General features: G+C 33.2%; 1 protein-coding gene across 1 annotated transcript in view; it reads left to right on the top strand.

Moving 5' to 3' along the window:
• The window catches only part of LOC149806187 (neurotrypsin-like), a 110,479-nt gene that overhangs the window by 9,831 nt on the left and 83,802 nt on the right, over positions 1-16,846 (top strand). Inside the window, exons 6-9 of the mRNA XM_089951098.1 lie at positions 6,322-6,612; positions 6,986-7,198; positions 11,487-11,611; positions 14,419-14,575. Coding sequence (XP_089807224.1) covers positions 6,322-6,612; positions 6,986-7,198; positions 11,487-11,611; positions 14,419-14,575 — 786 coding nt within the window. The remainder of the gene's footprint in view (positions 1-6,321; positions 6,613-6,985; positions 7,199-11,486; positions 11,612-14,418; positions 14,576-16,846) is intronic.

The raw sequence follows: 16,846 nt of genomic DNA, 5'->3' as shown, positions 1-16,846 counted from the left end.
TGCATGCCCTAGGAGATAAGGGTAAGTGATTGCATGCCCTAGGAGATAAGGGCAAGTGAATGCATGCTGTAGGTGATAAGAGTAAGTGATTGCATGTTCTAGGAGATACGGGTAAGTGACTGCATGTTCTAGTTGATAAGAGTAAGTGACTGCATGCTGTAGGTGATAAGAGTAAGTGACTGCATGCTCTAGGTGATAAGAGTAAGTGACTGCATGCCCTATGTGATAAGAGTAAGTGATTGCATGTTCTAGGAGATACGGGTAAGTGACTGCATGCTCTAGGTGATAAGAGTAAGTGATTGCATGCCCTAGGTGATAAGAGTAAGTGACTGCATGCTCTAGGTGATAAGAGTAAGTGATTGCATGTTCTAGGAGATAAGGGTAAGTGACTGCATGCTCTAGGTGATAAGAGTAAGTGATTGCATGCTCTAGGTGATAAGAGTAAGTGACTGCATGCTCTAGGTGATAAGAGTAAATGACTGCATGCCCTACGTGATAAGAGTAAGTGACTGCATGCCCTAGGAGATAAGGGTAAGTGATTGCATGCCCTAGGAGATAAGGGCAAGTGAATGCATGCTGTAGGTGATAAGAGTAAGTGATTGCATGTTCTAGGAGATAAGAGTAAGTGATTGCATGCTGTAGGTGATAAGAGTAAGTGACTGCATGCTCTAGGTGATAAGAGTAAGTGACTGCATGCCCTACGTGATAAGAGTAAGTGATTGCATGTTCTAGGAGATACGGGTAAGTGACTGCATGCTCTAGGTGATAAGAGTAAGTGATTGCATGCTCTAGGAGATAAGGGTAAGTGACTGCATGCCCTAGAAGATAAGGGTAAGTGACTGCAAGGAAATAGTTGATACCATTTTTTATAAGTCTTTGGTATGACTTAGCTGGGGTTCAAACCAGCAATCTCCCACATCCAAGACAAAATATTTAGTGAGAAAGTTCCATTCCAAATTACACGACAAAATTCCAGAAAATTGGATGGGTGATTTTAGAACAATAATTATCTATTATTATGATACTATGGTTACAAACTAAGCAAGAGAAAGAAGCAAAACTAAGTTTTTAAAAAAACTTAACAAACAATTTAATTATCAATGTTATAAATGAAAATGTGAGAAACTTACAGTATTATGAAGTGAATCCCAATTAATCCTGAAATGGTTCCAAAGGAATGAAAAGTTTTGTATAAATTTCAGAACTGGAAATGTACTTGTCCTCCAAGAATCATGACATTGACAAAAGGGCATTCTCCAGAACTTCTTTGAATAAAATTCATAAAAGTTCAAGAATAAAATTATAGTTAAAAAAGAGCACTTTCCATTTCTACTGAACCATCCAAACAAATGTTTTTCCTCTCAGATGATATCTAGGAACAACATAAATTGTGTCTGCAGACTTGATTTACAACAGAAATACAAGAAATAAGAATTACTCCAAAAAAGGAATGGAATCTGGTTGCTCAGTTCTCTCCTTACATTCACCATTAAGAGTCTATTATAACTTTATATCAAATTATACCCGACAACACAGATCATACTTCTCAATTTATTTCAAAATACTTGTTCATGTGACCTAACTCATCCTACGGGAATTAACTTAATTCTTCTAAGATACCACCTGTCCAGTGGGAAAAGACAGAATCATGTCAACATATTTAGTAATAATTTTATTATTAGTAACTGTAAACACATATGTAAGCATCTGTTTATAGATCCTATGCACTTTTACTTTCTAAACTTCGTACGATTAGACCTTAAGCATGTGTGCCCAAATCCAGCTTTTAATAATCACTACAATTTGCAGTCATGAATGAAAAGAACAAAATTTTTAAAAAAATATATACTAGGAGTTACACAAATAACATAAAGATGTACATAACATTATATTGCAGGGGGAATTACTTTAGTATCAGTCTGATAGGTGATAAACTGGAAATAGAATGTACTTTCTCCATGTAAAAAATTTAATGTAGATAACAAGAAATCAATCAGTTAGACCATAAATAGGTGAAAAATGGCTGCAGATATATAGAGAACAGAAAGATGCAGATAATTAATGAGAAACTAATGTTTGTGATTATTGTTTTGGTAAGAATGTAGAATGTTTATGAAATATGCTGAATGGATACACCATTTCTTTTTATTGGAACTTAATTGTTTGTGACTGTGTACAAGTATGTATCAGGCTCAGAATAGGATGCAATATGATGGTACATTACTTTTAATCCTTTTAATGATCATGTATCCATTCTGGATGGGTTGCCTAGTTTGATGTTAAGAATAAAATGCAATATGATGGTACATTCCTTTGAATGATCTTGTTATCCATTCTGGATGGGTTGCCTAGTTTGATGTTAAGAATAGGATGCAATATGATGGTACATTCCTTTTAATGATCATGTATCCATTCTGGATGGGTTGCCTAGTTTGATGTTAAGAATAGGATGCAATATGATGGTACATTCCTTTTAATGATCATGTATTCATTCTGGATGGGTTGCCTAGTTTGATGTTAAGATTCCTTATAAGCATGCATGCCCATGGGTTGGCATCACAGTGACAGACCAAAGTCTATGCTGTTTGCTAATGGGCTTGCATTATAAATCAACAAATACAATGGTAAAAATTGTCATAAATTGTTTTGTTGACTTCTATATAAACAGAATTATATCTATATATAACCTCTCACATGATTTTTCTTTTTGTGTGCAAATGTTTGGAGATAACCTGTTGATGTTTGTAAGATTTCTGTACAATATTTGAAAACCATTGAATTGTATTTTGGTCATATTGGCTCATTGCCAATGTTGATGTTGCATTTAGGATATATTTAGCTGACACAATTGTAGTTTCCTGATTGTCAATTTTTTTTAATTAGTTGATTTCTTGAAACACTTCACACTTAAAATCTTTAAAGGAATGAGATAAATTATTGATAGAGAGAGAAGATAAAAAGGACTGAATACATAAGACAGATATTGGTTACTTAGTATTGGTAAGAGTCATTACTTATAATAATGTTTTATATATTGTAACAAAGTAGTGGTTAGATTCATTACTTATATTAATAAGTTTTATATATTGTAACAAAGTATTGGTTAGAATCATTACTTATTATAATAAGTTTTATATATTGTAACAAAGTATTGGTTAGAGTCATTACTTATAATAATAAGTTTTATATTTTGTAACAAAGTATTGGTTAGAGTCATTACTTATTATAATAAGTTTTATATATTGTAACAAAGTATTGGTTAAATTCATTACTTATTATAATAAGTTTGATATATTGTAACAAAGTATTGGTTAGATTCATTACTTATTATAATAAGTTTGATATATTGTATCAAAGTATTGGTTAGAGTCATTACTTATAATAATAAGTTTTATATAGTGTAACAAAGTATTGGTTAGAGTCATTACTTATAATACTGAGTTTTATATATTGTAACAAAGCATTGGTTAGAGTCATTACTTATAATAATAAATTTTATATATAGTAACAAAGCCAATACATCATTATCATACATTTCAGACAAAAAGCAACTCCCTGATACAGTTCATTCATTATGATCAAGGTGTTTGATTATGTGCAGACCGTCTTGTGGCCTGTAGTATTTTATTCATATTGATAAGCTGAAAAAATTACAATTAAAGAACTGAAGTCAAGATACTGTCTTTGTAATCTTTGCTCTCATTCAGTTTGTGCATCAAGTCATTTGACTCTCAAAATCCTTGGAAAAGATCTAGCACTTATGCATTTGGTGCATTTTTATGCCAGCAATCATCAGGCTGTAAACTTTGTAAAAATGTAAATATGATCATAACAGTAGTTTACAAGGTGCCTGATAAATGCAATCATCAGACTGTAAACTTTGTAAAATTGTAGATACGACCATAACAGTAGTTTACAAGGTGCCCGATAAATGCAATCATCAGGCTGTAAACCTTGTAAAAATGTAGATAAGATCATAAAGGAGGTTTAGAAGGTGCCTGATAAATGCACACATCAGCATTTGCATGCACTGTGCATAGTTATACCCTCAAAAGAATGCAAAGTTTGTCATTTGTATCATCTTTCAAGGTGAATCTACTGAACATGTACTGAATGGCGATTGTACACGAGTAGTATTTATTATCAATATAAATATAGTGACTGCTGCTTGTGTAATGAAATTCATTGTATCACAAATTGAGAACCTGTGAAATATAATTTGATAAGTTGAACTAATAAGTTTTTTTTTTCTTTTATTCTGTTACAATTCAGTTCATATCATAAAGCTCATTGTTTGAAAATTACAAAAATGTCTAAAATACAATATGGCTTTGGCATATTATTGGCAGAGGGTTCCTATGCACCTGGGAAATCAAAAAAGAATCAGGAGAAAGAAAAGGTTTGTTCACAAATGGGAAAAGCCTTTAATTTCAAATATTGTTCAAAGTTGGGAGAAAAGTGGAAATTATCGGACAGCTCTTGATGACAGAAAATAAAATATGTAACTAGGTTGTAATTGAAGTGATCATGAGTTAAATTTGTTGAGTTCTTACCACAATATTCAAAGGTTGCAGAACTCTTCAGTCATTTGAGATACATTTTCAGAATGGATCATTTTGGATACTTGCCAGGTGATCAGATTAATAAAGTTGACTGGCTAACCCATAGTCTGCCCCATATTGGTAGCATTTTCAATGCAGAAAATAAGATCAGTATAGCATAACACTGTGTCAACATGTCTGCAGTGTGTCCTCTCAATAAATATTAGAGAAAAATACCCCAACTTGCCTTATGGTGAGTTTTTACTATCAGACCTTGCTAAATACATAGAAATCTACCAACTGTCGGAGCACTTTTCGATGCAGAAGCCCATGCTATTGTTGTCCATAACAATAACTGCATTTGGTCTACAGTCCATAGTTGGTTTACACTGAAAGTTGATGTTAGGGCACCAATTTGACATGAGCATGGCTTATTCTTATGTCATAACCCTATAAAATTGGTTGTGCTAAGGAAAACTTTACTACTTACATGTCCTTGTGTTAAGCAGCTGCAGATTCACACCTTGAGAATATCTATGTGTATTTTGTTCTCTTAATATGCTCTAATGCTCATTTCTGCTTAACAAGCATATATCAGTTAATTAGCACTTACTTTTGCCTATTTTAGCTACATGTCCATCTAGGACATATTTCAAAGGAAGCAGACTTTTGCTTTTTAGATATGTACATGATGCAAACTTGATCCTAAAAAACCATTCTAGTATTAAGCTTGTGTCAGGTATCCATAATTTCTTTGTAAGAGTGCAAAGTGTTATGATAAGTGTACTGTGTTGAGTACAGTGGTGACAGGGATATTTTCCCTGAGACTTGTATCAGAGTGGATTTTAAAAAAAAATCAGTTCTTTTTATTCAAAAGTGTATCATTTTGAAGGGCTTCTTGTCAAAATTTTATAAAAACTCTTTTCTAACAAACTTTTCTCATACCAACACATGTAAATTAAAATATGAGGTAAATGCAGATTTATATAAATTTCAGAAGTCATAGTAACTTGTTTCTAATTTTACTTCCAGTAGTTTGGTACTTGGTCACATGTTGAATTCTGATGTTAAAAGTGAAATAGATTTTCATTTAAAAAGTCAAGTTTTGTTAGCCAAAATGTCTTTTAATTTCATTTAGTAAAGATCATAACTGAACCTTGAAAAAATCAATTTCATCCAGGAAAAAATCTGGAAAAGAACTGTAAATTATTGTTTCAGTAAGAGTGGGAACCATGCTGTCAATAAACAAGTAACATGACAAGACAATGCTTTTGTATAAAGTTAGTTTATGAAGCTTTCTTTTTCAAAAATCTAACAGATTACATCCTTGCTGATTTACTATGTCATTCAACAGCTAGGTCTTGTAAGACTATCTACTCTTCACTTTGCATTCTGGCATAGAAAAATGATTTCTTACTTTCCACTCCTGTATTATTGATGTACTCCCAAGAAAGAAAGTTAATAATTAGATACAGAGATTTCATGGCTGAATATGGTACTTCCATAATACAGAGTGTTGTTATTATCATTTACTGAAATCATTTTGGTGATTTTGATTTTAAAAATGGCATTTTTGACAGTTCTTAAATTTTTAGATGGAAAATTGATGACTTTTCCTTTTCACATTGTTTAAATTTGTGGTATATAGCAAATTGAAGCTCTTGAAATCTGGTAGCCTTCAAATGCAAGCAAATCTGTAGTTTTTGATTGAAAAACTACCATTTTTTTTATTCAATCTTCATTGGAATCTAAGTCATATAATGTGAATCACTTTCAACAGAGTTTTCTGGCTCTGTGCTGACTGGAGGGGTGCGCATTGACAATGTCTGGTTCTGGCAGAAAGTGACACGGTCACTTAGCCCACCTGCAGATGAAGACATTTCCTTCATTGACCTTGAAGGTCTTGACCTTGATACTTTTGACTTTGGAGACATCTTCAGATCAGCAAGGATAAAGAGAGCCTCAAAAGGAAACAGAAGGACGATGCAGGGAATAAATCGAAGGAAGAGGTCTTCAGAGATGATTGAGAAAACTTCCTCAACCTCAATTCCATATTTTAAATGGTTTCCAGGTAATGATTTTTTTTGTAAGTGTCAGTATGTTTTAAAAGATAAATATAAATAAAAAGTGAAGTCTTACATGTATTTGAATTCCTTTTTGTAGTACATTTTAGAAGCAAGGCATTGTTTTATATCTCCTGATGTTGTTTTATGTGTATATTCATCTTGTATCACAGAAACATATTGGCACAAAAATATATTCATACTGTTGTAGGTTTGTATACTCAAGAACCAAAACACCAATAATTATTTTGTAAGTCATGTGGTACCAGTTAAATGAACATTTTTTTAAATTTGAGACCTTTTGCCTAACTTTCCTGTTGTAATGATACACCTTTTTTTGTTACCTAGTCAGTTTTCAGCCAGTCAGACTTGTTCTTGCAGGCTGGATGCCACACCATGTAGGAGCAGAACCATCAAATAAGAAATATGATGAGTGTATCTTTCTTGAGAAGGATTATGAGTTTATTAATGGCTCCAAGGTGGATGTTGGTTACTATTTCTGGAAGGATGAGCACTGTAACACCACTAGGAAGTTTATGCCAGACGGATTTCACTACCTGTGTGAGATAGAGAAGGAACAACTAAGGGTTCCAGGTGGGTCAAAGTCTTATATTTGTAATTTGAGATAGAAAAGGAAAGGTAAGGGATCCATGTGAGACAAGATTGTGTATTTTTATCATGAAATGGGGAACGAACAGCTGAGGGGTCTGGGTGGGTTAAGATTTTGTATTTGTTATGTGAGATAGGAGAGGAACAGCTAAGGGGGCAAGTTGGTCAGCAAAGGTATATAGGTAGGTCAAGATCTTATATTTGTATTTTGAGATGGGGAAAGGAACTGCCAATATGTCAAGGTGATCAAGATCAAAATGAATGGAGGCAGAACAGCTAAGGGGTCAAGGCAAATCAGGATCTTGTATTTGTATTTTGAGATGGGGAAGAAACAGCCAATGGGTCAATGTGATCAAGATTAAAATGAATGGAGGCAGAAGAGCTAAGGAGTCAAGGCAAATCAAGGTCTTGTATTTGTATTTTGAGATGGGAAAGAAACAGCCAATGGGTCAAGGTGATCAAGATCAAACTGAATGGAGGCAGAAGAGCTAAGGAGTCAAGGCAAATCAAGGTCTTGTATTTGTATTTTGAGATGGGGAAAGGAACAGCCAATGGGTCAAGGTGATCAAGATAATTCATTTGTAACATAAAATGGAGACAGATTAGCTAAGGGGTCAATGTGACTCAATATCTTGTATATGTACAGTTTTTTAAGCATAATATTTTGCATTGAAATCCAACTCTGCCGAAGCCAAAACTAGTGAAATTTGCAGCAATTTAAGTAGAAGCAGAGTAACCAGAGTTGACATTTTTACACAGTTATAGCTTTGGAGATATTTAATCTTTATGTGTGGAATAAATTTTCAGTCATATTTTAGCATCTTTTGAGAATAGACACTGGATATCTTTTGGATTATAAAATTTACCATATATCCATGTTTAAAACCTTCAGAAATTTAAAAATGTCTTAAACACATGGTAAAGCTAGTATCAGCCAGGTGTTGTCGGTGTGGCAGATTTTTCCATCAGTATTTTCTGTATAAAGAGTGAGCTTAGTTGGCAGAGCATTGGATTCCTAGTCCATGGATTGCAGGTTTGATACGTCCCAGTCTTAATCAGCTGTCTCTGTGTTTTTTTGGGAAAGACACTCAGTCTTTAATTCTTTGGCATGTTGTGGCAAATAATGTAGTTGACGGTGCTGTTTTAAACGAAACTGATAACCAACTAGTCAGCCTACTAACCATCCAGTCAACCTACTGATCAACCATTTTTACATACCTTTAAATTTTGTTTTTGTTTTAATAAGGTTGTTCATAAACATGTCACTTTGTATAATTAAAAGGGAACATTAAAATTTGCAGTAAATTTACTTGTTTTGCAGTTATACATTGACTGTGACTATGGTAAACCTTTAAAACTGGTTGTTTTAATGAGTAAATATTTAAAGACGAATGTCTAAAATCTAGTTTATGGTGCTGGTAAAAGATGTACTTGCTGCTTACTAGTTCTGGTGTTGAATCCTAATAATTGTATATGATTTATTTCAGTGTAACGATGAGTTATTCTATATGACTCTTTTGGTGTAACCATGTGGCAGAGTGATTTAAAATATTTATATACTGTTGAGATTAAAATTATGCAGTACTAATTGGAGCAATAGTAAAGACAAACCATGCTGTTGTTTTCTATACACACCCTGATGAGGAACATACAATGACTTGAATGTCATGGTGTTGTGTACTGACTTGAATGCCATGGTGTTGTGTACTGACTTGAATGTCATGGTGTTGTGTACTGACTTGAATGTCATGGTGTTGTGTACTGACTTGAATGTCATGGTGTTGTGTACCTGTTTGAGTATAATATCTTGTGTTGAAGGATGCATTACTGTGGCTGCTATAGGATGCATTGCTGTGGCTGCTATAGGATGCATTACTGTGGCAGAATAGTGCACCATTTTCATATTTTTATTACCAGAAAGATGGGGTAACAAATGAACCCAAGAAATTGATGATCACTTTAGACAGAAGATGACTTGTAATTTATGTTGTGTGTATGAAGCTGGTGTTATGTTGTGGCCATGACCCTAACATTTCTCATTTTTATCACTGGTCACTTTGTAATCTCAGTTGCATTAATAAATGTTTTGTCATTATAATAAACACTTCATACTGCTAGCAGAGCCAGAGAGTTATGGTTGGATGAAGTAGTAGATAGACAGACACACACATGCAAGATGGTAATAAAAACTGTTGCATCTACAAATTAATTTACTGCCTAAAATACACTTTTCAATGGCATGCTATTCTGTAAATGGAATGCAAAACCAAATATAAGTAATTTCACCTACTCACTGTGCAGAATTAACAAGAAAATTGTAGATGTTTTTGCTTTTTGTGTTGGGGACCTGGGTGTCCTAATGGTCTAGACTGCTCACCTGTACCATTCAGTGCCCTCTCACTTCTTTCCATGTGTGTTCTAGTCTTGGGCTCAGCCAGTATGGGGTTGTGTGAAGTGTGAAAGCTTCCAGTAGCTTCCTTTGGGTCAGTGGTTCTAAATGAGGTTTTCCTCTGTTCTTCCTCCAGTAGTTATTATAGTGGATACCATATATAACCTATCTTACACTAAGAAATAAGGTTAAACCTAAAACAACAACAATAACAACCTTTTTTTCTTGCTGCACTGTGTTAAAATACACATATATATTAAGTTTTTTTTTATGTAAGCCTGACAATGCAGGACAAAATTTATAACACAAACACATTTAGTTTCTACTTGTGAATTGAAATATTTGGTAGTGATAGTAAGATTCATGTTCATAGTTAAGAAGAAATGATGATGCTATGAATATAACATGGCCATGAGTTCTATCAGAAATATATGCCATTTATTATAGTCATAGCTAATTATGATTTAGTTTGGAATATATGTCATTTATTATAGTCATAGCTAATTATGATTTAGTTTGGAATATATGTCATTTATTATAGTCATAGCTAATTATGATGTAGTTTGGAATATATGTCATTTATTATAGTCATAGCTAATTATGATTTAGTTTGAAATATGTCATTTATTATAGTCATAGCTAATTATGATTTAGTTTGAAATATATGCCATTTATTATAGTCATAGCTAATTATGATTTAGTTTGAAATATATGCCATTTATTATAGTCATAGCTAATTATGATTTCGTTTGGAATACATGCCATTTATTATAGTCATAGCTAATTATGATTTAGTTTGAAATATATGCCATTTATTATAGTCATAGCTAATTATGATTTAGTTTGGAATAATGTGAATTAACAAGAAAAATGACTGTTTCCAAAGTAAGAAAGATATTATTTTCTCACATTTTTTGAGGTCATAAACTTTTTTCATACTGTACACAGTTTGCCTATTCCTTCCATACAGTCCTTTCATACAGTTTTTTTCTGTGTTGGAAATCAAGATGAGTTTGGATTTGATATGATATACTGACAAAGTACATGCTTTTTACACAGTATAAGAGAGTAATGGCTCCTTAACAATCAGTCATATCAGCATTAGGTGTTTTATTGGTTGTGACCGAAAATGTTGCTTATCTTACCTCCTGTATAGTACGGTGGTCATCCCAATAATCTTCTTATCAGTTCTATTGTAGGAATAGTGGCATTGACTTAAACAGCTTCTTGCAATTTGCAATTGATTCTGAATGAAAATGGTACAGATGTGACAACCAATGTATCCACACTTTGGTAAAGGGCAACCAGATATAATTGACCTTGGGTCAAGTCAAAGGACATTGAATGCATTTTGTGCTTCATTGAGTTAATGAAACTGTAACACATGCAAATTTTGACATGTAACATAACATCTGCACAAAGACAGTATGTTTAAGGGCAAATGTTTTGTCAGGTCTTTAACTCAAAGAAAGTATGAATGGATTTTGATCTCACTCTGTTAGTGGATTTATATGAAGAATACTTTGAATAATGCCAGTTGAGTAACTTGGTTTTGGTCTCCAAAAAAATAAAGATTATATGTTTAACCAAAACATCAGTTCTTTTCAGTGAATCTTGTTTTTGAAAATAAATTAATCAGCTATGAATACGAGGTATTTGAGTCAATTAGGTATGGCTGACACCCTTTAAACTATGCAGTCTAAACTTCATGGAGAATCAATGTCAGTTTCACTTTGCCTCTTTAGTAAGCATGTTTTTGTATAATAATAAGCAATTAAAATAAACAATCACTCAACTATGCATCATTGACAGTATAAAAATACACATTATTTTAACTGCTCATTTTAAGAAAATAATGAATTATTCTGTGATTTTCTAACCCAGATTGCTATGTGGGGAATGGTGTAGACTACAGGGGCTTTGTCTCCACAACACAACGAGGCTCTGTTTGCCTGAAGTGGAATGACCCAGCATCTATGCTTGTTAACCCTGAAACACACCCAGACAAGGTATGACCAGATGAATATTCATTAGAGAACATTTGGCTTCATTGTTTTTGTACATTTTCATAACTGTGCTATAAGAAGACAGAATTTAGAATATTGTACATTACATTGGTCTAGTCTCAGCATGGTTAAATTCATTTTAAGAACTATGTAGTGAGAAGATCTAAGGTATATTTATCTTCTTGCATCACATACAGTAATTAGGGACAAAGAAAATCAATTCTCAGAACTATTTTAAAAATTAGATTTGGGGTGGGGAAAGATCGACCTTTATTTTTGCTTCTGGATTTGGCCTTTAATGATTTTTTTCAAATGCAGATACAACAAAATTGAAATGTTTGTAGTCTATCATTTAATTTGCCATCTTTGATATAAATGCTGTTTCCAACCAAGAAAATACCCAATGAAAACAGATATTTGTCAGTGCCAGTACGTCTTGAGTTCTCTGCCACAAAATTAAATTGTTTCAGATTTCAGTGGACTGAAATGAGACTACTGATGTCTTCAAGCAAAAATTCAAGAAATATTGCTTGATTTATTCACAGTATTAGTATGAAGTATGTCATCATCTTTATACTGTGTGAACAAATTAGATAATCGGGACACTGGTTGTAATGAACCATTACTAAAGCAGCATGCATTGTTAGCATAAATTGCATGTATTGTCACAGTCACTTGCAATTTTGTTGGTTTACAGTGGAGGGTTTTCAGATGCCTGTAACTTTTTATATTAAAAGACATCAGGCTAGGACCTGGGAATTCTAAATCTAAATCTGATTTTAATATCTCATTTATTTGTAGAGATATACACCTCTAAAGTTGGCCTTTTATTACACATTATTTTTCTTCAGATTTTAAGGTAGCACTATTATCTGGTCATCCATCACAAACACCAAATTGGATTTAGTTTGAAAACATACTTGAAATTTGGCACAAATACAGCTAATATGTGTATCTTGATCATACAGAAATTCATTAGGCTAGATAATTGCCCACATGGTCAAACCGCTTCTGTAATGAGGGCACACATTTTGCAGTGTTTGATTTATCTCAAGTTAGAACCTCAGGTACAGCTTAGCAATGAACTTGATTCAGATGAAATTAATTTCATACAATCCTCAGGTCACAAATATGTAGCATAGGAAATTTCATCTGATATCTCTATAATAAACAAATTACTAGCATTTGAAAAACCTCCACTGTCAACAGACAAATTTGCGGATGAAAAAAACTGTGCTACTGTCCCCCACTTTACTTGGCCATAGCCTCATAAGTAAAATTAGAAATCTTGAATCATACAGTAGAAGTACACCTGGAAAATATTTTATGGAAATCAGAGATGGTAACCAATAAATATTTTGGTGTTTGGGTGATCTGGTATGGAATTACTACACATTAACTTGACTTATAAATGTCTAAATGTCAGGCATACATAAAGGTAAATATTATGCAAATTTAGTAATGTACTAAACAATTTTTTTTCTTGGAATGATACAAGTTACTTAGGGTGTATAACAGACTTGTTGAGAACAAATGTTTAATTCCAAAGACTTGTTGAGAACAAATGTTTAATTCCAAAGACTTATGGTATAAAAGAGAAATTGGTCATTGCAACTTGAAAAGCTGTATCGCTTTGAAAGCAAAACATGTGACAAGTAGGCAGTCTGCTTGTAACTCCCTAACAGTTTAGTTTAGGAATGTTAAAATAATACTGTTTGGCATCAAAATTCCATTCATAACCATGAAAACTTTCAACATCTAATCATCTTTAAAATGTAATAGTATGTCACCAATTAGACTAATATGCACCCTTTTTAGATGTTTTCTTTTGATTGAAAATACACTCTTGTTTGTGGCTATGGTGGTTTTTGAATTTGTGAGTTTAGATAATTTTTAAGCATTTTGTACATTGAATTAGATAGTCATATATTTTCAGAAGCATTTCTTTTTCAGCAAAGCATGTCTTTAATACGTATTAACTGTGAATACAAAATATAAATTTCCAATGTCACCAGTGCCATATGTTTCTGTGTTTTGTACTTTAATTATATTTCTATATCTGCACTTTGATTTTGTTAAAATATCTTTCTTTTTAAGGATAAGATGAGCATTTGGAATAAAGAGTGGTCTTGATATGAAAATAATGGGTCCATTTAGCCCCCCCACCAAAAAAAATCCAACTTTTACCCTTCTGTTCATACATTTGCCAAATAGCCAATGAAAAATAATGTTTCTAACAAAACTAGGCAGTTTGTTATTGAAAGATCACCTGGGATTTGGTGTTTTCAGATGCATTCAGAAATAGCTTTCAAAATGTGTTTCCTACTCGAATTTCAGGCGAAAATGACAAAAACCTCCAGGCGTTAATGTGTTAATAGAAATGATAGTAAATCAATAATTTTTCAAATAGCATTTCAAGCACTAATATAAATTCTCTTGTGACATTTATTTAGAGAAATATATTTACAGTAGTATAAAGGACAATGATTTAAACAGTACATCCAGATTTGTGTTCTTCAGTTTATCTTGTGTAAATTAATTTTACTTCAATACTCCAAGTTATCAGTATTCTAAGTACTTTGATTTGTAAATTAATATCACTTCCAGCCATCATTTGGTTTTAGTGGTAAAGTTATTCAGTAGTTAGTAACCAATTAAATATAGGCAGAAGTTTCCTACTCTTGCTTAATGAGCAAATATTAATCATCAAAGATAAAAATTGTGAGACCGTAGTCATGTTGCATGGAAATATTTCTCATTATGAGTCCTGACTGATGCTACATAGAACTTTGAACCATTTTTTGTCTCAGGGGCTAGGTGACCACAGTTATTGCCGCAACCCAGATGATGATCAGCGACCATGGTGCTGGGTTAGCCATACAGAGAAGAAGGTTGGCTTTTGTGATATCCCAAAGTGTGTAAAGGAACAAACGCAGAGAGCTCCAACAACCACCATTACAACAGCTGGTACTTCATCTCTAATTCTATAGAATATAAAAGTCCAGAACTTAGAAATAAGAATATTTTTGATCAGAGAAGAGAAGGCAACTAAAGGAATCTACAATTGAAAAAATACTAAGCAAGGACTAATGGCATTATGCTTATGCAAGGATTTTAGTGCCCATGGTTCACATGTTTATGTGTGCTGCTGGTGAAGATTTAGCAGATGTTTACAGACATATTGCATACATACACACACACAGACAGTCAAACTTTGATAACTAAAACTTATATCACTCAGATACTGGATATCAGTTGAAATACATTTACAACCTGTGCATAATACTTTCAGTGTTAACTTCAGAAACTCATGATTGATTATTCAAATACCATCCATCACTCAAAGGTCATACACTAGCAGACATTAAACAGCGGCCCTGAGTGGTCTAAAGTGCTCACTGTTATGGATTACTGCTGTCTCACCTCTGTCAGTGTGGGTTCGAGTCTTGGGCTCGGCCAATGTGGGTATGTGAGAAAGCTTGCCAGTAGCTTCTTGTGGGTTGGTGGTTCTTCCGGGTTTTCCTGGGTTCTTCCTCCACTATTTATACCAACCACCATGTATAACCTATCTTGTGCTGAAAAATGGCGTTAAACCCTATGACAACAACAACAACAGACATTAAATTTGCTTTTTTGTCACAGTCGAGTGTATATTATGGATGAGGTAGTTTAGAACAACATTCAAATTAATCCCCATTATTGGCTGATAAATTCCATCAACTTCTCTTGTTTGGAAATGATTCTTCATCAGTAAAACAGTCTATTAAGATTTATGTTTGATATCACCCTATGCATATTTGTCGTCTTACTGCTGTACATTTCACACCTTTAATAGGTATTGGCTTTAGACACAAATAAAGGCTTTAAGTTGTGTCATCTTGCATTGTTATATTACACATTTGTAAAGGTGGCTGTATTTGGCAATCATTGAGCCAGTCCATCCATTTTCCCATCTGTCCATCCTTCCGCCTGGCACTCATTAGTGCAGCTTGTCCTGCAGATTTTGATGGATTGCCATAAAACTTGTTAAATATTCTGGTAATCAGCTGAAATGCACATAACAGCAAATATCTTTGTTACCATTATTATACATATATTGGCAAATCTTTGTGCTCCTATGAATTTTTTTAAGACTTATTGCCCTGTGACAATGACTGGATTCAATGTATGACAAACGTTTATGAATGCAGCTACTCCTGCAGCTTATAGTGGATTGTTATGAAAATTGGTTTGTATTATCATCATCAGATGTCGTCATGTACCAATGGAAAGAACATGAATTTGCATTGTCATTAAGCTCTTGTACCAATAGAAAGAAAATGAATTTGCATTGTAGCTAAACTCATGTACCAATAGAAAAAACATGAATTTGCATTGTAGCTAAACTCGTGTACCAATAGAAAGAACATGAATTTGCATGTACCAATAGAAAGAGCATTAATTTGCATTGTAGCTAAACCCATGTACCAACAGAAAGAAAATGGATTTTCATTGTAGCTAAACCCATGTACCAGTAGAAAGAACATGAATTTGCATTGTAGCTAAGTTCATGCAGAAGGATAATAATGCAAAAATATCACTCTTCCTCTTTCTACGCATGTGTGCCTGTGTTTCTTAGATTTGTAACAATATTTCTCATTATCAAAGAGTGATTGTCATTAAAAATATTTACGCAAAAGTAGGTAGTACATTTAAAGTCGGTTAAATTATTTTAGCTTATCTTCATTGTTGTTGATTAATAAAAGTCTACAGCTCTCCCCCATTATAACATACCTCATTAAAATGTTATTTTAGATATAATGAGGTACTACTAAGGACCCCAGGACCAAAATCATACCAATGTATAGCAGTAAAGGTTGAAGGAAAAAATGGTGAAACTTTATCTTATATCTTCATCTCATTTTCAAAACATTATTTCACAAAATTCTGATATTGCCCGCTATACTGTGGTTCCATATATTATGATGTTCTTGATATATCATTGTACTCAGTATAAAGTGTTTCAATGCATAACATGGTCAGTTGTCATGGATCCTGACTAGTGTTATAAAGAGTGAAAGCTGTACTAATGTCAGACTCATAAATTTTTAAAATTATTTTGGGGATGTTACTGTTTTCATTTTGTGGCTGTCTGTGTAACATCATCTGTCTAAAGATGGCATTTCCCAAAATAAATCAATAGATTACCATAAAAAGATTTAAAGTGGATGCTCTTGTTGGGTATCTCTGGAAACTTGA

This window comes from Sinohyriopsis cumingii, chromosome 2 (genome assembly GCF_028554795.1).
Source record: "Sinohyriopsis cumingii isolate HCF-2022 chromosome 2, ASM2855479v2, whole genome shotgun sequence".
Classification (NCBI taxonomy): domain Eukaryota; kingdom Metazoa; phylum Mollusca; class Bivalvia; order Unionida; family Unionidae; genus Sinohyriopsis; species Sinohyriopsis cumingii.
The sequence above is the reverse complement of the archived record's forward strand: the minus strand, read 5'-3'. Positions and strand labels throughout refer to the sequence as shown.